At 43.9% G+C, this 22,103-nt stretch overlaps 2 protein-coding genes across 17 annotated transcripts in view; one reads left to right on the top strand and one right to left on the bottom strand.

Annotated features, from left to right (window-relative positions):
• Positions 1 to 11,355, top strand: part of KIAA1217 (KIAA1217 ortholog) — a 354,324-nt gene extending 342,969 nt beyond the window's left edge. For 11 of the 12 annotated variants that reach the window (XM_085050500.1, XM_085050498.1, XM_085050499.1 and 8 more), the window contains 5 exons: positions 90 to 236; positions 3,531 to 3,650; positions 6,771 to 8,447; positions 8,903 to 9,025; positions 9,749 to 11,355. In XM_085050500.1, coding sequence (XP_084906626.1) covers positions 90 to 236; positions 3,531 to 3,650; positions 6,771 to 8,447; positions 8,903 to 9,025; positions 9,749 to 10,243 — 2,562 coding nt within the window. In that variant the 3' untranslated portion in view covers positions 10,244 to 11,355. Of the gene's footprint in view, positions 1 to 89; positions 237 to 3,530; positions 3,651 to 6,586; positions 6,665 to 6,770; positions 8,448 to 8,902; positions 9,026 to 9,748 lie in introns of all 12 variants that reach the window. The other variant, XM_085050510.1, reaches the window with a different exon arrangement.
• Positions 11,356 to 16,048: 4,693 nt separating this feature from the next.
• Positions 16,049 to 22,103, bottom strand: part of ARHGAP21 (Rho GTPase activating protein 21) — a 114,246-nt gene continuing 108,191 nt past the window's right edge. For all 5 annotated transcript variants that reach the window (XM_085050511.1, XM_085050512.1, XM_085050516.1 and 2 more), the window contains 3 exons: positions 21,967 to 22,072; positions 20,179 to 20,210; positions 16,049 to 18,626 (listed from right to left, as the gene is read on the bottom strand). In XM_085050511.1, the coding sequence (XP_084906637.1) occupies positions 16,893 to 18,626; positions 20,179 to 20,210; positions 21,967 to 22,072 (1,872 nt within the window). In that variant the 3' untranslated portion in view covers positions 16,049 to 16,892. The remainder of the gene's footprint in view (positions 18,627 to 20,178; positions 20,211 to 21,966; positions 22,073 to 22,103) is intronic.

The following is a 22,103-nucleotide window of genomic DNA, read 5'->3' as shown; positions in this document are numbered from 1 at the left end:
TTACAATAGGGGAATTACAGTGGTGTTGAATTTTCGGTCTTTGCTTTGCATCAGGTGTTACCTGTCTGTGCTTTCTTATCTCTTTGCAGGAATGCAGTGAAGATGCTGGGCAAATAGCACAATCCAAAGCCCCTAAAGAGGATCAGACATTGTCTCGGAGCACAGGACATGCTGTAGCACCAGCTACAAAAGATGAAGAGGAAGAGGAAGGAGATAAAATAATGGCAGAATTACAGGTATGCCTTTTGGGTTGCACAGGAGAACACCTGTGCCCAGTATCACTTCTAGGGCCTCAGTGCAATTTCTAGCTCAGAACATGAAGGAAAGTAAGTTTGCTAGCCTCACCTGGTACCACTTTGTTGCGCTAAGTGGTACACCTTCTGGAAGTACTAACAAATTTTGTTCAAGAGGTCTGGAGCTGAGAGAGTGGTCAAGAATGCAGTGGCTGCCACTGGAGGAACTTGCACATGCAGGTGGAGCAAGCGAAATACTGGTGTGCATTTGGTGTGGTTGTCCCTGGCCTAGTGTTCTCACCTAGTTCTCAGACTGGCAAGGTGCTGAGAGCCTGCCCTGTGTTAACTTTGGTGGGAGCAGAGAAAAACTGTGTCTGCTCCTGGTGGGAAAAGTTTCCCTGGAGTGTTTGAACATGGAGATATTGCCCATTCCCTGTGGTGTAACTGGTACATTACTCTGCCAGTGCCAGTGGCATAGACTCTTGCTGGTGTTCACTTGACATCACACAGGACAGCTTACCTTAGAAATGGCAATGCTGCAATAAATGCCAACTGTTACAGCCACCATCAGTGAGCTGCAGCTTCCCAGGGGCACCCTCTGTCCTCTGCCTTGCCCGCATGAGGAAGGGAGATGTGGATCAGCTTAACTGGCTATAACTTCAGGTGTTTTAGAGCGCTGTTGCAACATGAGGTGATCCCTGCTGTCCCCTGGCAGCAGGTGGGCTTGGTGCTGCCCAGGGAGCACAGGAGACCTGGACATTGAGCAGTAACTGCTCCATTCCTCAGCTGTCCCTCACCAGTGCTGGTTTGCAGGGAGTGAGGGCAGCAGTTTACCCTGATCCCTGCTCCATATGCTGATGGCCAGTGGGACAGCTGATGGCCCTGGGGACACAGAAGCTGTCACAGCATCTCTGTCTCTAGGAAAGCAACCCTCTGCCTTGCAGCTGGGGACAGTGAAGTGGAGGTTAAGGTCTGGAAAGGGAGGCTGAGAGGAGCAAGGGAGGAGAAATAGGCAGGGTTACTCTACAGGGAATGGTTGTTTAAATGCTGGGTTTGGGGACTAGCATTACTCATTTTAAACCAATACCAAATACCAGGGTATTTTTTAGAAGTTTGACAGAGTGCCATGTTTTGAAAGGGCAAAAACTGCCTGATGTAAGAGCTACAGGCTCTTAGTTTGATATCAGTCATAGGCAGAAAGATGGAAAATGGGATATGGGATTCAATCATTGAAGAACTAAAGGACAGACATAAAGAGTTATGCTAGTAAGCACAATGCAATGGAACAGAGAACTGTCAAAGCAAACAACACCCTTTGATCAAGTAATGGGTTTGACTGGTTAAACTGAATTGTATACCTATAAACATTTTAGTTAGCCATTTGATCAAACATCACACAACATTCTCATAAAAATCTAGCACCTCAGAGTATGCAAAAAAACCTGTATCACAGCATATTTGAGAGCTGTCTGGTTTTGAAATTGCTGACCTTGATGCAGGTGTTCATAAACAGGTCTCAGAGGGAGCAGCAACAGGCCCAGTGTCTCTCTGTATTTTCATCAAGAACCTGGAAACATGTTTAAAATCCTTACTGTGTAAATCATCCTAATTCAGATCAGTGAAATATGAGAGCAGAGGGATGGTAGCAGTCACTTAATGATCATAATGCTTTGCTGAACTAAAGGTCACATGAAGAACAACAACATATAGGCCAGGCCACAACTGCATGTCTTGGAAAGAAACAGGAGTTGCAGTGACAAGTTGACAGGAGCTCCCAGGTCAGTGCTGTTGCCACAAAACTGTGTCTGCTTCAGGAGTGGATGTGAGAACATGGAGTGTTTTTATCTCTGTGTCCAGGATCAGTGGGATCCACACTGTGCTGCTGTACCCATGGCTATCCGTGTGTCCCCCATTTGAAAAGCCTGTTTAGAATGTGAAAGTTCAGAAGAGACTTGAGTACAATTTGAAGATTTTTAATGTAGCAGAAAAAGGCATCATAATAATCAGTGGCTATTTGGAGACTGTTCCAGATATTTCAGAGCAAAGGTGATAAAAAATACCAAAGGGAAATAGCTTTATTGACACTTAGAGCCTGAAGGACTTTGAGGATGCTCAAGTCAAACACACGTCACTGGTCTCACAAATAGGTAAGTTGGGGAAAAGTCCATATCCTGTATTATGCGGAGAAAAACTGTTTTTTCTGTTTGTTTCATGTCACTCTAGTCTGTTAACACATACAAATATGATGTAATGGAACACCAGAAGAAAGTCTACATCCTGATTTTTTCCACTGGATTTTTTTTGTTATCCTTACTTTTCTAATTTTGCATGAACATGCAATACATATGAAGAATACAGTGAAGAACAGGCCTGATTCTAACCTGTAATCAGGGCTATTAATTTCATGAGTTGGCAGGAATCAAATAACCTCCCTAATATATATAAATTTCCCTAATATATATATAATTTCCCTAATATAGATATAATTTCCCTGATACAAAAAATCTAATCTTACTGCATGTCATAGTGTGTCCAACTCATGTGAGCACTCCCCGTCTTTGCTGTGTCCTCCCTGTACATCTCACTGAAGGCAGGCTGTGTGTCAGTAGAAGCCTACAGAAATTCTGGTGAGGCACCTTTGCAGCCTGCCCTGCACAGGGATTGTGGCAATGATGGTTTTGCTCCTCCAAATCTGGGAGCCAGTTGGATAGAGAAGCTCAAAGAAAATGAGAGGAGGATAGCAAAATGAATGGCTGAAAAGTCTGGGCCATGCCCTGGGGGACTCATGGTGGGAAGCCAGTATCCACAAACCTGTGTGTTGGGACAGTCAACTTACGGCTCATTAGCAAAGACTGTGGCAAAGGCACATTTCCATGTTTAAAGTTTTTATAACAGTTTGTATGGGAGAAACGGAGTTATTTAAGTCTTGCATCATTATCAGCCACTAGGAAGGAGGTGCTGTCACCAGCCCTGAGTTTGTCACGGGCTTCCTGCTTGAGTGTGGACAGTCTGTAGCACCTCTGTCTGCCTTCATCTGCAAATTCAGAAATCAGGCTTGTCCTGCTTACAGGGAGCACTGAGGTCAGCATGAGGTTAGAGTCTTGACAGACTGGAGGGAATGCCCTGGTTCTCTTAATCTGATAGTCTAAAATCTCTATCATTATCTCACAAGCTTGTAGATAACATTGTTGAGCTGTGACTGTTAAAAACAAGTACTCTCTTTGTAGCTGGTCATCTCCAGATATTTCTGTGTAAAAGTTCTTGGTCTCCTGATAACCTGCAGTATTTATTTCCTAGGCTTTCCAGAAGTGCTCTTTTATGGATGTAAACTCAAACAGTCATGCTGAACAGTCCAGAAATGATACACATGTTAAAGACATAAGGCCCGGGACTTTAATGCATCACAAGGAAAAGAAGGTAACAAGTGGCAACTGTAGACATGCCACCCGGTCTTGGCATAACCTTCTTTCCTTCAAAACTAATCTTATATCTTGCGTCCTGTTCTCTTTAACCCCACCCACCACTGCCCAGCTGTTTACTTCCTTTTATCTCCATATTCCTCAGAAAAACTCATATGGAACATTATATTAAACTACATTATGTGTCTCATTAGCAATTATACAATGGTTGCATGAAGTTTTATGATTCTGTGAAATCAAAACAGGATCCATCAGTTTCTGTCAGAGATGCTCATACTACTCTAGAACATCCTTCCCCCACTGTTCTGGTGATGGATGGTGAAGCATCTCTCCAAAGCTTGAGGGGAATTAATGGTTCCTCTCAGTCTCTAGAGCCAGTTCAGAGAATTTGTGCTTTTGTTTCATTTGTTGATCCCAGAAACAGTTGTTAGATATTCAGAAATCCCATTCAGTTTATGGGATGACAGCGTCAAAGTGGATGGGAGGAATTTGCCCTTATGCTGAAAGTTCATGTCCAAAATTCAGTCATGGGACTGAGCAGAGGTGCCATGCACTGGGGCTGTGGCCAAGTGGGGTAAATTTCACAGCTGGGCATGGATTGGAGTTGCCAATTGATTTGACTTAACAGGGAGCTAGTGTGCAGGACAAGAAAAGGACAAGTATTTCTCCCCTTGCAGGCCTCTTTTCTACATTTAAGAATAATGAGTTGCATCACTGCTGGGGTTAGGGGGTTGTGCAGCCATGACAAGTTGTCAGCCAAATGCCATTTTGCAATGAAGGTGGGTATGGTGGGGAATGGCACACAGCTCTTCAGCACAGCATTTCAACCTTGTACATTTTCTGCATGTATGCAAATGCTGCCAGGTCAGGGCATTGCACTCAAGGACTTGTGGTGGAGCTGCCCAAACAGCAGTTCTGGTCTAAAGCTGCAAACAACTGGCTGGGTGAGGGTACAGGTCCATGGGTGAGAGGGAAGAAAGAAAAATTGCTTTGTTGTGGAGTGTACGAAAGTGTTACAGAGAAAAAAATGTGTGAATTAATCCTCATTGCTACTGTTGTCAGAATGAGAAGATCATATTTTTATATAAAATCCTGGGTCATCGCTCAGGACACTGCACATCCTGTAGCACAAACATTTCTACATTTCTTTGAAAGGCGCTCCCAAGTAATTGCCATAGACTGGTATTTGTTTGAATAACACAGAGTCCAGGAAATTAGGGTTAATGAGATCTGGTTTTGTAATCTGACATGACAGAGTGTTCATTGGCTTTAAATATGGAACGTTATGGTCACGATAAAATCATTGAGGAAATGAGTTTTGTTGTGGTTTTATTTTTTTAGTAGAAAAGCGGCAGTTCCTAAAATGAGATATATTGTACAAGGACGCCATGAAGGGCTGCACTGATGCTTGGAACTAGAAGAGGAACTTGCTAAAAAAAGATATGCAGTCAGCATATCCAGAGGCAACAAGTGCCATTAAGTGACTTGGCCTAATTCCGCGGGGTCTGACGTGTCATGGGGCTGGGAGGCACTGAGCACGTCGGGGCCTGAGGGATCACATCCCTGGTGTTTGGTTCCTGTAGTGCCCCTCAGCAAAACGTGCAGACAGTGTCAGCCTGCCCCCTGAGGCCTTGCTGCTGGGCTGCTTTGCATGATATCTCCTCCTCATTTGGAAATAAGAGGGATGTCAAGGTATCCACAGAGCAGCTGTTCAGCCTTGCGGCTGCTGAACAAGCTTTTGTGGAGATGAACTGTGGCTCTGGTGTATCACTGACTTTCTCGCTTCTGTGTTTTGATTGTGAGTAAAGTTTATCTGTGTAAAATCCTCCAACAGTACGTAAAAAAATGTCACATAAGGTATAGAAATTATACCTGGTGAACCTCCGTATGCATGGGGCATGCATGCACAGCCACTCTAGGGATTTCTGCACCGTCACTCATCCATCTCAGTTGGGAGAGCAGTGCTCCTGACTGTTATGCACATCTTGATGCTCACATCAGTATAATCTGTCCTTCTGGTGTGTCAAGTCAGCTTCTAGTCTCAAGCAAGCAATGTCAGCATTACTGTTTTTGGTTCACTGCCTTCAGGCGCTCGAGGTGAAATTAATTTCCTTCTTGGTGAGAGCTGTCTTTTGACTGTAGATTTCTCTCTCATTCATAGTCATGGTGTCTCCTCAGGTCATTCCTTCACCCTGATGGTTGATTTGTTTCTCCTAAGTTGTCACTAGCGCTTAAGCCAAGCCCCAGAGAAAAGCCTGGTGGTTATGGAACAGTATTTCCAGAGGTCCTCACTGGCAAATAAAGACAAAAGCCCCCCTGAAGTTTCATTGCTGGGAATACACATACTTTTTTTGAGCCAGTAGATGACCTCCCTGTGTGGTGTTTGGCATTTCTGCTGTAAGTGACTGTAGCTCAGTATTTCATTCTGCGCTTCCACAGCCACCACAGGGTGCCACAGCTAATTCTGAAGGAATACTTTCGAGTTGCAGCAAGGATTTAGAAGTACTCAGACTTTAATGATACTAATTGTGATGGAACAGCACTGCTCAGCTGTGAGCAGTATTAGAAGCAGCAAAATGTACTTGAAAATCAGCTTTTACTGGTATAAAACATCTTGTCAAGGCAAGCCAGACTCGTGTGCTTGGCTCTGGAGAGCCAGCAAGCTGTAGTGCCCTGCTGTCAGCCCTTCCACATCAGCCTCCCTTTGACGTGTCCCAGCTGAATGTGACCAGATAGTGTGAGACTTTCAAACTCAGTCTTACCAAAAGCATGGGGTTTTTTTAACTGGGAGGTGAACAGATCAAGGAGCACTCTGTTGGAAATAAGGTAATTAGTGCTTTTGCATATTCTGGAGGCCTTGTTAAAACAAGGTAGCATCTCATCCTGACGTAACATCATAGCACAAAGCAGTAACATCATACACTGTTCTGCCAGAATTTGGAATTTTGCCCCGAAGAAAGACAGGAATCAGATGACAACTTGAGACATGTCTGTGCAGCAGTAAATGGAGTGGTGAGTTCATGAGGTCTACGCTTCCCCTGAGATTAATCTTGGAGGAGAAAACGTCCTGTAAAGGTAAAAGCCCTGAATAACTAAGTAATCCAACTTTCCCCCTTAGGTGTATGGGGCTACAACAGGATCTCCCACAGATAGTGACCATCCTAAAGAGAAGAGGGAAGGGAAAACTGAAGAAGAATTGGGTTCTGATTCATCCTGTACAGCTGACAGTAAAATTGGCTTTTCAATGAATGACAGTCCTACATTTAGCAAGGGTTTGTTTGTAGACAGTACTGACTATTCTGACAAAAACTTTCAGAGTAAGAGCACAAACCTGTCTGGTGTCAGTTTGCCAGAGGAGGACAAACGAAGAGGGGCTCAAGATCTCTTAGGATCACATTTTCCAGCTGTTGAGACTGGAAAACAAAAGCCAAGCTACAGACTGTCAAGAGACCCTCACCAGGGCGTGCCGCAGGGTGAAGCCTTGCAGAGCACGGGCAAACACATCCCTGTCAGCAGTGTTTCCCCTCTCCTGAGGCACACCCAGGAGGCTGTGGGGCCTCAGCCTTCCTCGCAGGAGCAAGAACGTTCTGCAGTCAACTACAGTCAGGTTGTGCTGAGACCCAAAGCGTCCAGAACAAACAGCATGAGCAGCATTGAGGAGACAGACTCTCCAGCTGGCTCTCCCAGTGAAGACAGCCCACCCCCTGAAAACATTGCCTTCATGATCACTAAAACAGCAGTTCAGGTGCTCTCAAGCGGGGAAGTTCACGACATAGTCAGCCGGAAAGGAGGAGATGTGCAAACAGTCAACATTGACGCGAGGAGGGATGGGGCATCAGAGCAGGGCCTCCCTGAGAACACCGACAGCGAAGAGCCAGTGGTGTGTCTGGACAAAAAACCTGTCATCATCATTTTTGATGAGCCAATGGATATTAGGTCAGCGTACAAACGGCTTTCTACAATTTTTGAGGAATGTGATGAGGAGTTGGAAAAAATGATGACAGATGAAAAGATAGAAGAAGAGGAGGAGGAAGAAAATGAAGCACCTGAAGTACCTGAGAGGCAGAAGGAAGAGTCACAAGTAGCTAATGACAGAAAAGCAACCACAGAGCATTCAGCAGCTCACGGTCCCCAGGGGCCATACCTATTTAACCTTCAGTCTGACTCTTCAGAAAGCAGACCTGCAGAAGAGGAAAGCTCAAAGACAAGTTTTCACAAATACCGTCAGATCTATGGGCTAAACACAGAAGCAAATTCAGACTCTGCTGATCAGTTGGGAAGCAGGCAGGATTCTAAGAAAAAATTTAAGTTTAAATTCCCTAAAAAGCAGCTGGCTGCTCTGACACAGGCAATACGGACAGGTACCAAGACGGGGAAGAAGACCTTGCAGGTTGTGGTCTATGAAGAAGAGGAGGAAGATGGGACCCTGAAGCAGCACAAGGAAGCAAAGAGATTTGAAATCACTAGGTCTCAGCCTGAGGAGAGCGATAAAAGTCCTTCTGGGAAGCAAGAAGGACCCTCTGGAGCTGCAGTGTCCTTGTCTAGGACTGACGAAATTCGACAGAGTACATACAGAACACTAGACAGCCTTGAGCAGACTATAAAGCAGCTGGAAAACACCATCAGTGAAATGAGTCCAAAACCTGTCCCTGAAAACACATACACCTCTGAGGGAAGCACTGTCCCCTTGTCTGCCCAGATAGTACCAGAGACCCCATCCCGAGAGCGTGTAGTGCTGGATGAGAGCCTTGCTGGCGTAGAGCCCCCTGCATCACTCCCAGCCACTTCACGTAAGGTACCTTAGTCTGAGAAATCAAACCTCCAGCTGCTTTCTAAAATCTGCAATAATCACCATTAAACAAGAGGGTCTTGTGATTTGTTTGCTTCCTTTCAGGTGGCTTGTTTGGGCTCCCCACGAGGTGTCTAACAGCTAATAGACCATTGGTTTTTGGGGATTTTTAATCTTTGCTGCTGATTGGTGATGGGCAAATGCAGGGGAGCTGGGTCGAATAATCTGCTGTGTGAAATGACAAGCGTCACTGACATGAGATCCAGGCTGATCAGTAGCTGAGCAGTTTTCTCCGTTTGATTCTGGAAATTAACACCTGCGGTGTGAAGCTCCTGAACTTTCCCTGCATGTAGTACTGTGGCTTTTTGTTTGGCGCATGGTGTGCAGTCCTCTCTTGAAGCCTTCTGGTACTGACCACACCTTCTTGTCTCCCCTCCCTGCCCCTCCACTCGTTTCCGCAGGGCTCCAGCGCTGCCTCCCAGACAAGCCGGATGCCAGTTCCCATGGCTTCAAAAACTAGACAAGGAAGCATGGAGAAACCAGGCAAACAGCACAAGCTGCAGGATCCGCGCCAATACAGACAGGTAGTTTTACCCTAAACCCGGTGTTTGGATGGACATTTCATGTTGTTTGTTTGTTTGAAAACTCCAGTAACTGACTGAGATTATACCAAATATCGGATGCCTGAGGTCTAACTGGACGTCCTGGATCCTGGGGGCATGACAGTACTGATCTTTTCACCATGCTTGTGCATGCATGTCTGCAATAAAACACCTGCTGCTTTTTTGTTTGGTTGGTTTTTGGGTGTGGTGTTTGAGTTTTTTTTGGGTTGGTTTTGGTTTGGCCCTTTTTTTTCCTTTTTTTTTTTAACTGAGTTATTCAGCTGTAATTTTAAGATGTCAACTACCTGTTTACTTTCCATTTGGTAAATGTGGTGGTTCCTTAGGAGAACTGGGAATGCTTCTGTTCAGAGAGTCTTTACAGGAAGCCCTGGACACTAACCTGTTGGTGTGTAGGTGGCAGTGGGTGCACATTAACCCCCGCGGGACACGCGCAGCATGGCCGGCGTAGTGCCTGCTCTGTAACACGTAGGTCGCGCCTCCTCACAAAGCTCTCTCGGCTCTTTCTCTATGCACTCTCCCTTGGGCACTTCGGGTTTTCTACCAGGTCCAGTCCATGGCTGCAGGACTTAGCTCAGGCCTCAAACTGTTAGTTCTGGTTCTCTGTGGGGCTGTTTTCCCAGGTCCTGTTGGTTTATCATGTTACTGGCTTTCTGACAAACTGTCTCCTGACGTCTTTATTTGCAGGCTAATGGAAGTGCTAAGAAAGCTGGTGGGGACTATAAAGCTACTTCTCCTACCCTACCTGCTTCTAAGATCCCAGCCTTTTCTCCCACTTCTGGGAAAAGCAGCTCAGCACCTGCTTCTAGCGGTGACAGCTCTAACCCTCTTAATCCACCTACTAAAACCTCCATTCCTTCCTCCTCCCTTCTTGGTCCTCAGACAGGTCGCATAACTTACTCTACCTCCCTCATCCCCTCTGTCTCTAACGGCTCCTCCAAGTTTCAGAGCCCCACTCACCCAGGGAAAGGTCACCACCTCTCGTTCTCGCTGCAGACTCAGAACGGCCGAGCACCCCCTCCTTCCTCCTCTACCTCGCCCCCCTCCTCTATCTCCCCCCCTTCCCTGAGCCAAGGTATGAAGAGCATCAGGACAATCCACACCCCTAGTTTCAACAGCTACAAGGCACAGAACGGGAATGCCAGCAAGTCCGCCCCATCCACGGTCAAGGAGGCATCCTAAAGGCTAAGCACAGCACACCTGCCAGGTCACCAAGGCTTTTTGTTCACTTTCAAAGAATCCGCAGCCAATATCTTAACCAGGGAATGTAACCATTTTGCTGTTTTGCTGGAGGCTTAATACTAATCACGTGTTAAATACCAAGTTACTACACTAGGTTAGAGTGAAGCTTTTTGGAAAACTGTTGCTGTTGCAATGATAAAAGAGCATTTTCTTTCTATAGGCAGCACCTCTTACAAAAAGTGTGAAGGTGTGTGAGTGAACTTGACATGCGTGTGCACAGCGGTGTACTGAGCATGGAGAATTGTATGGTTAAAAATTTACTAAGTTGTTTTGTATAAAGCTATTTTTCATTATGGAGTCTAGAAGTGAACAGAGATACACGAAAGTGTGATTATATTCAATTGTAAAACTGAAACTAAAGTATTTTTCTTTTATTTTGGTGTTATTTAGCTTTGTTACAGATTTCTATTTTTGTCAACAAATGTCATGGTTCCTTTCGAGATCTTTTTGCCAAAACATTTTGATACTATTGTAATGTACATTTGAAAGTAGTATGCTGGACAGTAAACCTCTGCACAAGAAACAGAACAAGACTGGTCTTGTGTGTGTATGAGGCAACTCTACTTATTGCACTGCCATTCAAATTATATTTAAGAATTTGCCAGCCAAGGAGAAATAAATTGTTTTACACATATAGCTAGTTGCTGATCACTTTTTTCCTTAGCTAAATCCACCCTTTTTCCTTCAGTTTTATTTTACTGACACGTGGTAGCCCATTGCATTGTGGAGTTTAAAATGTACACTTCAGTACTGTTCTGTATACTGGCAAACTTTTGTACATATCTATAAATATCTATAAATAAATAAATACTTATGTGGCTGGGCACATAGAGTAGTTTGACCACACCAAAGTTAATTTTTATGCATGCTTAAAAATATATATGGGGCAGGGTTGAAAGAGATGGATATTGGTTAAATAGAAGAGAAAAAAACTTGCATAGCTAATGGTTTTGTAAATAAATTTATTTGTATAACACCATAATGTAAGATACAGAACTATGATAAGCAAAGATCTTTACAAAAATAAAGGGCTGCATGCTTATATATTTGTATTTTGTCACTAGTAACTTTTCAGATGGTCTCAATTAGCTGTTCAGCTGTTTGCCTGAGGGTGTTAAACCATTAGGAGAAAACCTGACTTTATTTTCCCCAGATGAAGGCCGTACATAGTTATTCATTTCAAAATGGGGTCTTCCAAATTTATGTCGCTAAAAGCTTATTGCTGGAACTCCAACTTAGAAAACCAGCATGCAAAGAAAAACCTTTGAGTGATTGAATGAGGTATCATCATTTCCACCTTGAGGTATTCCTTGTTTTATTTCCCCTTGTGAAGGGGAAGTTTCTTGCAAGCATCATTCCAAGGTGGTGCCCTTGGATGGTACATCACAAGCAGCTGGAGAATGTGAACATTAACCTCTACCTCAGGAACACAACACAGGCTGCTTCCAGCGGGGTCATGCTGGTGCCATCCCCTCTGCTGGCACAGCAGCAAAGGCATCTGCAGAGCACAGGAGCTTCAGTGCCAGGCTGAGCCGAGCCAGGACAGGCTGGGGCACTCCAAGCCAAAGCAAAGTGTAAGGCATGGGCAGAGCGCCCACACAGAACCCCTGGAGTGAATCCAGTTCCCTTCCAGCCGGGGCAGAGCAGCAGGGACTGTGGCTGCAAGGCCTGGTGTGTGCTCTGCTTTCTCTTGTATGGAGCACAGCATTCCCTGGCTCTGAAGGGAACCTGCCTGATCCAATGCCGTAGCTTGTTATCAAGTCCCCATGCAAGACAGCACACACAGAGCACCACAGGCTGGGTACCCTGCTCCTCCTTCACACCCAAAACGGAACCGCACGCTAAATGATGGACAGAGCAGCATTTGTTCTTAAACTGTTTGTCCTGCATCTCCCAATGATCAGACACTTAGGAAGCATGAGGTCTCCCCCATGGCTCTGGCACTGCCCTCATGGCTGCTTCTCAGGGCCTCTTCAGGTGAGGGGCTACAGCAGCACATTCTCTGTATTTGGCTGAACTGAGCTGTGGACACTTGTTGTATAATTAACTAATGACCCTGCACAGCTGCTGGTGTGCACAGGTAGTGAGGCAGTGCTGTGCTCACATGGAAATACTGCTTGTGGTGGTGAATGTGAAAATTGCCATCAGGCAGGGAATGCTACACCCACCTGAGGCCTCAGCGACACTGTGACTTGCGCTTTTGGTGCCCCTGCTCAGTGCTGGGGTGCAGCACCTGCCAGGAAACCAACAGCAGGCTCAGGCAGCTCATCACTCACTGCACTGTCGGGACTGTCATGACTCAGGCAATGTAGGCAATGTTTATTCCCTCTCCATCCTGCTCGTCCAGCAATGAAGTTGTCAGGCTTTCACAAACACAGGCAGGGAAGAGCTGTGCACAGGCTGTAGCTCAGCACAAGGAAATCATCAAGTCTGTAAATAAAATCCTTGCACACAAAAACCAGAACTGGACAGTAGTGAAAAAGACAAGTTTCCCACTGCAAACCAGTTATGAAGAGCAGTTTTAGAGGAGCTGGCTGCTGCTGAAGTTTGGGATAAGCCATGGGACAGATCCCACTGCAACAGCAGCTCTGCACTGCAGCAGCCCCCAGCCTCACTGCTCCAAAATCCAGCAGCCAAACAGCTCACTGAAGGAGCTGCAAGGTGAGCAGGACCTTCCTGCTGCCTGCTGTAGTCAGAGCCAACCAAGGCCTTCCAAGCAGAGTAAGCACCAACACAGGGGTGTCAACCAGTTCCTCCCACAGCGAGGGACTGCAGAAGGCAGAGCCAAAGAGGCTGCATACAGCAGGAAAAGGGAGGGATGTGCAGGACAGCTGAAGTGTACGGGGCCAAAATCCATCTGATCCCCCGAGAGGCAGCCCTTCCTGCATGCTTACAAACTCATGGATTCAGCAGATGGCTGAGGTAGATTTTTACAGTCTCGTGCCTGGGAGCCACAGGTACATGCACTGCTCCAAGGACTGCAGGCTGCTGCAGGGCATTGCCTCTCCCAGCCACACATCAGCCCACACCCCCTTCCAAAGGCTGGCACCATTAATCGGTTGATTACTGTCTAGATGTGAACGGTGTTAGGACCTGGCTTTGGAAACAAATACACAGCTTTCTGTAGTAAATGAGGTCACATTTCAAACCCTTTGGTCCTGCCTGAACAAAGTGGAGAGGGTTCTCAGAGGCTGCACAGGAACCCGAGACCTTTATGTGCAGCTCAGCAAAGAATTTTCCTTCAGCTCTGCAGCAGCACAAAAGATGTTATGAAACTGTCTGGACTGTGGCCATGCCTTAATTCCACATCAACAGTGCTGTGAGCGATACTAATGGGGACTGTAACAAGCCCTTTAAAGTCTTAAAAAGCAGTCACACAACTCCTTCCAGCGACTACACTCCAGAAAAAGCAGCTCAAACTAAACCATTGATCATCACTGACGCAGGAATTGCTGCTAGGAACCATTTAAAAAATCCAAACACTACCATTGCAACCAACACAGTCCATACTTTCGTTATTTCTCTATCAGATCTCAGCTTGTCCTGTCCCTAACAACTTGCAGCTTCACAGCTCTAAAGAGTCCTTGGAGCAGTACTTTCCAAGCCAGTCTGAATCCTTCTGATGAAATACAGAAACAAAAAAAAAAGAACACAAATAGCAATATTAAGAAATTCTGTTTAAACATTAAAAACACCCCTTTTTGCTCTATGACCAAACAGTGACACAGGTTGCCCAGGGGGCTTGTGGAGCTTTCATCCGTGAAAATATATTTAAAGCCCAGTACAGAGCAACCTGTCCTGGCTGCACGTGGCTGAGCTGGGGGTGCACTCGATCCCTGCCCACCTTACCTGCTCTGCAACCCTGTGGAGCTGCCATCCCACTGAATGCAGCTGCCACAGGGAACACTAACAGTATCCACCTCAGGACAGTCTATTGCATGTACACACTTCCCTTCTTGAGTCAATCAATCAGACTGTCATCCTTCTCTTCCACAGGAGGGGGGAAAACAGCAAGAAAAAAAAGGAAAAAAATCCCCAACACAGTAAAAAAGCACAAATAAGGGTCTGAGATAGCTGCTGCTACAATCAGGGTATAGCGATGACTCCTAGAAATGTCTATGTTCTCAGCTGCCACACTGGCTGAAATTTAGGTGACCCCAAACCTTGGTAGTCTCCAAGAAGCAGAAGCATCAGTGTTTTTCCAGCCTGAGATATGCAGTCACCTACTATTTTCTTCAGGGGGAGCTCAGAAACCTCTTCTCCCTGATGCCCTGGCAGATGCTCCCTGCATCTCTCCCCCTCAAGCCATGGGTTTCCCCTACCGGTTCCACACTACCAGTGCAGCAGCACAGAATACCATGGAGGCTGACCAGGTTAAATAAATCTCTACCTGCAGCACTGTCAGTCAATACAAGTCATGTTTTGCATGTTTGTTTTCTACATCCTTCATTTTTCAGAAGATCTTGTGTTCTTCATTTAATACAACAAAAATTCTATATTCTCAAACACAAAAGTTGACAGCCATGTGTCTGGGTTCATAAGTAAAATTATCAGTTATCTATAAACACAACAAAATGGAAATTAACCCATCAAAATGGCTGCCAAAACAGAGTATGATGCAGATCCCCAGACAGGGGGCTCACCTCCCTAAGTATATTGCTTCACTGAGGAGACCTCTGTGACTTACTGTGGATGCTCAGCATACTCCGACAAGCTTCTGAGACTACTGATGGGACAAAATACAGCTCCAGTGAAAGACAAGTGGTACTCACTGATCTACAGCATTAGAGGCATCACAACACTGTATTCAGAAATCCCTTGGTCAAGTACACTTTGCTATTACAACTGAACCAAAATCATCCTTGGTTACTCAGCCCTTCACAAAGCACCTGTTCCTCCCGACACTGCACACTGCCAATGCACCCACCTCCTGTCTGCTGCAGGAGGAAAAGACATTTTAGTTTGCACAGAGACACAGGAACATGGCTCATTTTTATAGGACCTGGTATTAGATGCAACCCAGTTATGTGGTGACAACTTTCACAGAGGTCAACTGTCGTATCCATTACTTTTCTTCATGGCCAGTTTTTATAATGATTTCTCACAAGGATCAAAACCACAGCAGATCAAAGCATGGGACTGTTACAGTCAGTCTGGAAAGAAATGAGGTCTGCCTAAAAGCATGTCAGCAAACACATCCCAGAACCACAATTCCTTCTCCTCGCAGTAATGGACATGTGGGTAGAGGTTTAATCCTCTGCCAAGGAAGAAACAGTGTAAGACACTGGGACACCCAAAGTGAGGAACAGCTGTGTTGTTTTTGAGTAGGTGTGCAAGAACATAAAATAAAAAAACAGATGAGTTCACACAGAGATGTGTTTTTAGGGTAGAAACAAATCTTTTTAGTTAAAATAAAAAGTCTAAGACCCAAGCTACAGTATTGTTCTGATTAGCAGATACCGATGTTCATTCTGACTTCACAAAACTGTGCATTAAACATAAACCCACTTGCTACATCCCTTAGAATCAAACTATGCATCAAGATGAAAATACTTAACCAACTGAATCTCTCTCTCACATGCTGACCTCCACAGTGTGGGCCCCACAAACATATGACTAATGAGAAGTGTCCTTCATCCAGGGGGAACTGCAGGTTTGGTTATCCCAAGAGCAGTTGCTGACTGCAACTTTAAAACATGACATTTCAAAACCATTAATCAGAAAGAATTAGAATCACACCAAGAGTCACCAAAACAATTTTATTTCCAGTGTTTAAGTGGGTATGCACACAGGCATGATACAGGTTTGGATTCATTAGGTCTTCATGCAGAATTATATTCTCGATAAAAGAAACCAGTTCCATCCAGTATCCACTATCTACACGCCTATGTTACAACATTTATATCAAATCTGGTATCTGAAGAAAAGATACACATGTAATATGTACAGTTAAGTTACTTATTTTACAGAAAGATTAGAAATTCAAGTCACATAAAACTCAAAATCTGTATTAAAATCGGAAATATAAAACTCCAATATTTACTGGAATGCCTAAGGAATGGAAGCTCTGTAGCCACCTGTGTTAACATTTGTAAAATGTAATGAAACTCATTAACAGTAAAATGCATTCATTTGTTTGTAATAAGTTTCTCTAATTTAGCAATATGGCACCCTAACAAACCAAATGAATTTATAATGAGGCACTTGTTAGTGACTAAACCAAAAGAGCAATTTTCCTGCATACTAATGTCAGGCCAACTCTCAGTCAGAAAACCATGTATACACTACACAGCATGTTGCATCAGATGCTTTGTTCAACATTTGTATGCAGCCATCAAATATACTTTTTCTTAAAATATATATATATACTTTAACTTTAGTGTTCTTCTGGCTGTGGTAATGCACTGTGAAGACGTTCCACAGAGCACAGTGATGAAACCAGCCCAAATGAAGGCTGCATAACAACAACAGTACAGGAAAAAAATATTTATATATGTACACACACACACACACACGCACGCACACACAGAGTTACTGGGAAGTGTAACAGTAAGTTAATGAATTGCTGCAGTGGACATATCTCCCCAACTCAAAGATACTGGTAGAATCGAGATCTAACCACTTGGGTCCCAGACAGTTTATGAGGATGGGCATCAACTGCTGGGCTGAAGTTGTTTTTGTTCATGTTCTGATAATTTTCACCATTTACCTGGTCTGGTGGCTGAAATGGTCCCGAAGGTGGTGTTCTGTTAATTAAAGTCAAGCTGCTGGAAGAGCTGCCTTCATCTGCCTGCATCTCTGCAGATGAGGGCAGCTCTGCCTTTGATACCTCTGCTAAGTTAGTGTTCTCAAGTCTGGGCTTTCCAGTTTCACCCGTATTAAGGTCAGTTGTGCTAGTGCGTAAACGTTCTCGTGCAAGCCAGTCCGAGATTGAGAGGTCCTGGGCTGGACATTTTGGCTTCAACCGAGTCACAGCTGAAAGCTCAGATTCTCTCTCTCTACTTTGACTTGGTTCTTGAGCTTTCCAGGCATTCAGGACACTTATTTCAGCGAAATCCCTCTGTCCCCCAAGCGTGTGCCTTCGCCTGATATTCTTTCTCTTTGCAGTCTCTGCAGAGTTAGCTTTTTGATTCCCAACTCCAAACATGTCATCAGCAGATGATTTGAGTCGCAGCTTTAACCTATCTGTAATCTTAAGTCTCCATGTAGGTTCTTGTTTATCAGCCTCATTTTTGGCTGATGTAGCTAAACTGCTTGTAGATCTTCCTTTTTTCATGATGTCAAACATTTTGGTCACAGTAGGCAAGTCCTTCTCACTCTTTGCATCCCCTGACCCCTCACTGTCCGTTTTGTGCCGAGCAGACTTTTTCCTGGAGAGTGTGTCACATTCAATAAGTTTGTGTGAGCTGAAAAGTCTGCGACTCTCTAACTTTGGTGTGGAACTTCCCTCAGTACAACTTACTTCGCTTTCTTCTGAGTTCCTCCGACTGGTCTTTACCACTTCTGAAACTTTCCCTTTGGACAGCCTTTCGGCAGCAGCGCTGGTAGCAAAGACAGGGAAGTCACTTTCACTGTCTGTCTCCATCGGTCGCCCTTCGCTGATCAATTCACTTCTTTCATCATCAGCATCTTCTCCCTTGCTTTCTGTCACTGACTGCACCTCAGGGCTCAGCATACTGGCATCTAAACCAGTCAGATACATAGTAGATGAAGTAGTTGAATAATCTGAGGTGATGGAGCTGACATCAGCTGCTAAAAACTCATTGTGTTTAATTTCAGGGCTGGCTACTTTTTTGCATGAGTATCTGTGCTGGGAAGCCTGGGAGGAAGTGCTTAGCATAGTGCCAGAGTCAGACACTGTCTCCTCAACCTGGGAAGAAGATTGTGAAATAGGCATTTTTGGGTTATTTTTCTGCATGGTTTGCAGACAGTTGATATTCAATGATTTTGTACATTTTTCATGGTAAGGCAGTGAAGGTTCCTCCGTCAGGATATTTTCTTTCTTTAATGACTTCTTTTCCTCCTTTACAACATTCACATCTTTTTTACTGCTGTTCTCTTTTTCCTTCAGGACAAACATCCTTTGTTTTCTCCCTATCTCTCTCTCTCTTTCATATTCCCCTTTAGCTGTGTCCTCTTTTGTTGTGTCACCACGAGATTGTTCTGCAAGCTCCTTCTTGAAAAACACATTATCCAACTCATCCTCTGAGCTACTTGGTTGTGGTTTCTCTTTAGTTTTTTTCCGCTTGCGACTAGCTGCTGCAAAAATGGAGGACACAAGCAGTTCCTTGCTATACTGATCCTTTCCAGAACCCCAAGAACCCTGTTAAAAAAAGGGAGAGCGCATAGTTAAAGATAAAAAATAAACACTTACTAGCCTGACACAGTTTAAAAACACATCCTGAGCTTCACAGTAGAAAGTGTGTCTGCATTCAGGGAACATTTACATTCTCTTCCTGTAACTTAAATTACATTGCCCAAGAAGTCAATTTTCATCATGAGCATTCAACTTTTTATCTGAGTCCCTCCAAATTAACAAAGACTAGTTTGTGTAAACAACTATTTAGTTTTTGATTGACTAATAAAGCAGGCCCCATTACAGTAAGAAAACCTTTTCAAGAGTGGTTTGCAACTACTTCACAGATGTGGCTCTAGGAGTTTGGTTTCAAAACCTCCTTTCGAGGTCTTACCTATTCAAAAAGGCTAATTGCTCAATTTTTCAGTTCATCTTTCACCTTTCAGACTGAGTTTGTAAATGGTATCAATTAATTACAGCCAATAAAATGAAAGTTATTCATAACTAGTTTAGAAAATGAGTGAATAAACTTCCTTATTTTAGAGGAATCTATCTTTAAAATGGCACAGAAACAATAAAAGGACAAGCCAAGTTATTCCATTTTATAAATTAAAAACTATTTTCAGTCCACTGACAACATTACCACCTGGCCCCTTCAGAGCTATGCACCTTTCCTACTTACTGCCCCATTGCTACAGGCAGAGTGATGTGGTGTCCTGGAAACTGGGCTGTTTTGAGGAAACAGCTGAGCCACTAAACATCCTCAGAGAGCAGCTGTGTTGGCATCTCCACAAAGGAGCAGAAGGATGCTCTGAGTCCTGCTGTCAGCTCCAAGGGGGGCATCAGTGCCACACCTGGAATGCAGGCCAGCATAAAGCTGTGCCAGGAGCTCACAGCTCACCGAGGTCAGCTGTGTGCTGCCCTGTCATCCTGTGCCAGACACCCAGCGTTAGAACTACTGAACAACAGCCCAGGAGACAAAGATTTGTCCCTGTCAGATGAGAGCTTTGTCATTAAACTGAGCACTGAATGAATGCCCACGTTCCAGTCTTGTTCCCCTTCTTCACGAGCCTGTCCTCCCAAGCACAGCAATACTTCTGACAGAGATTTTGCAGAGCAGCCTTTAACCACAGCCTTTGCCTTCCTCAGAGAGGAGGAGCTATTACCTCCTGAAGAAGAACAGGCTGAATTCTAAGTATACTTTTCTCAGTGAAATAGAGAAACATAAATAGTCTCTGTGGGTTAGTACTACGCGAACAACAACAGGGAACACATATATATACATTTACCTCTGCTAAATGAGATGCAAAAAGGAGGTAAGTGCCCTCAATTGTGAGAGCCTGGAACTAAGCTATTGCTGTGTGCAGCTGACTGCTTTGGTAGATGCAGCTAACTGCAAGCAAGTACTTTTCCAATGTAACACTTCAAAAATAGGTTAAGAGAAAACAAACAGTACTACCACTTACTCAAGAAATTCTACATAAGCTCTATTGTACATCTGCATATCTGCAATTCAATAAAGCAAGCACTTAACAGATTTCAAAAGCTTTTAACTATTTCATATCACAAAATGATTTACCTTAGATTTTGCTGAGTCACTAGTAGCTGAATCTGTGGAAAAATTAAAAAAAATTCTGCTCAGTTCTGTGCAACTTTTTAATTGTTGCTACAGACAATGCTGGACTTATGAAAAAGACAAGCACAGAACAAGATGTGAAGCAAATTAAAACCAGAACAGAGTGAATAGTCAGAGCTCACAAAGATGCAAGCTGCACCACAGAAAGCCACCGCCATGAAAGGATGCTGTGAATTGTAGGCAGAACCAGCTCAATGATAGGAATGGCAAAGGAGCCCTGTTCTTCAAAATAAAAAACAGAAATACTAATGTTTATTCGATGCTTTAAGTATACAGCCCCTGCAAAATCGCAGCTGAGAGACCTTTACAGGATGGCACTGTGTACTCTCCTGAGATTCAGGATACACAAAGCAAAATTGGGTGTCTTAGTACAGTTGGCTCCTAGGTACAAATCATGGTTCTTGTAGTCATACTCTTTTTGGGAGTTTTTAAAGGAATTAAGTAATATTTTGTGTGTAAAACCCCAATTATACATCTCTCTCCACCTCTTACTTCATACAGGTAAAATTTTATTTTTAAATTGTCTAGATGTCAGCAGCTATCAGTTTTGTACTTTCCCATAACAAGCGCTTTTATGAAATGAAAAATGGACACCATAGTTTTACTGTCTCGCAAAACCCAAGATTATACAATTATAAAGGGGGTAGGAAGGGGCTAGCACAATGACTAAAAAACATGAACTTGGGACTTTCTCCCTGGGAAGAAAGAGCTGAGCCCCCTGCCACACCCCTTTTTGACACATGGCTTATGCTTTATGACTAGAAAGACTGGTAGACCATACCATGCTATTTCTCCTCAGGGTCTGCTTCAGAGATAACAAGAAACAGCAGAAAAACTTTTAAAAAGTAGCATTGATCTGTTTAAAATACTCTTAAAAGGAAATTTACAGCACAGATCAACTTGGGGTTTTTTCCATTTACAAGAAACGGGGGTTTCTGCAGACAAGGCAGCTACAGTGTGGGCAACAGTCCTCCTTCTTCCTACAGTTCCAGCTGTCCATCAGTGACATCACAGAATCCACTAATGACATCACCGTGTGATAGACTCCTCCCACTTCGCCTGTTACAACATCAGGACAAAGTGACTGTTTCAGTAAGTGCTGAACAACCCTTTGAAAACTGAAACAAAAGCTAGAGAGGAAGGGGTAACATTCGTGGGATACAACATGCTGGGTTAGTGCAATAGTAGAGTGAAGGGAGAAGGGGAAAAAGTCACCAAAAAAGAGCCTGTAATGCTTATCCTTAGCCACAAAAGAGGATGGCATTCATAAACAGAGGGAAACCAGCTTTAGTATATACATACTGCAACATACTTAAAGTATCCATCACTTGACAAGAAAATATAACTCAATTTTTTTGCATTCCTAACGTTGGGAAGGAGCAATATTAGAACACCACTGAAGATCAGTTTTTCTGCCATCACAACAAACCACTTTATAGCAGCGTATCTGCTTGACCTCACGATGATGATTGCATGGGTTACTGTGAATAAATAAAATACTATGTGCAAACCTCATCTTTTAATGATTAAATTCCTGTTAGACAAAAAAGTTTTCCAAATTGTATCATGCATGATTATCAACAATTCAAGTCTTCAACAAGTGTTAAATGATTTTTTTGGAAAAGAGGAAAACATTTTATTAGTAAAAGAAAATAGGAAGAGAGAGTTACAGTGAGTTAACAGAGTAAGTTATTCTAGCCTATGGACTAACACTGTCCAGGCAAGAGTTACCTGATACGTCTCCAGGAGATACTCCCGTTCTTCCAATGTTGGTGAGTAAATGATCTATGTTTGGCACTGGCTGAGATTCTACAGTGTTTTCCTCCTGAACTGCTGTCTACAGTTAATAAACAAAGATCTCTTCATCA

This window comes from Lichenostomus cassidix, chromosome 2 (genome assembly GCF_008360975.1).
Source record: "Lichenostomus cassidix isolate B80296 chromosome 2, HeHo_3.0, whole genome shotgun sequence".
In the NCBI taxonomy this organism is placed as follows: Eukaryota; Metazoa; Chordata; class Aves; order Passeriformes; family Meliphagidae; genus Lichenostomus; species Lichenostomus cassidix.
This window is presented reverse-complemented; position numbering and strand designations above follow the sequence as displayed.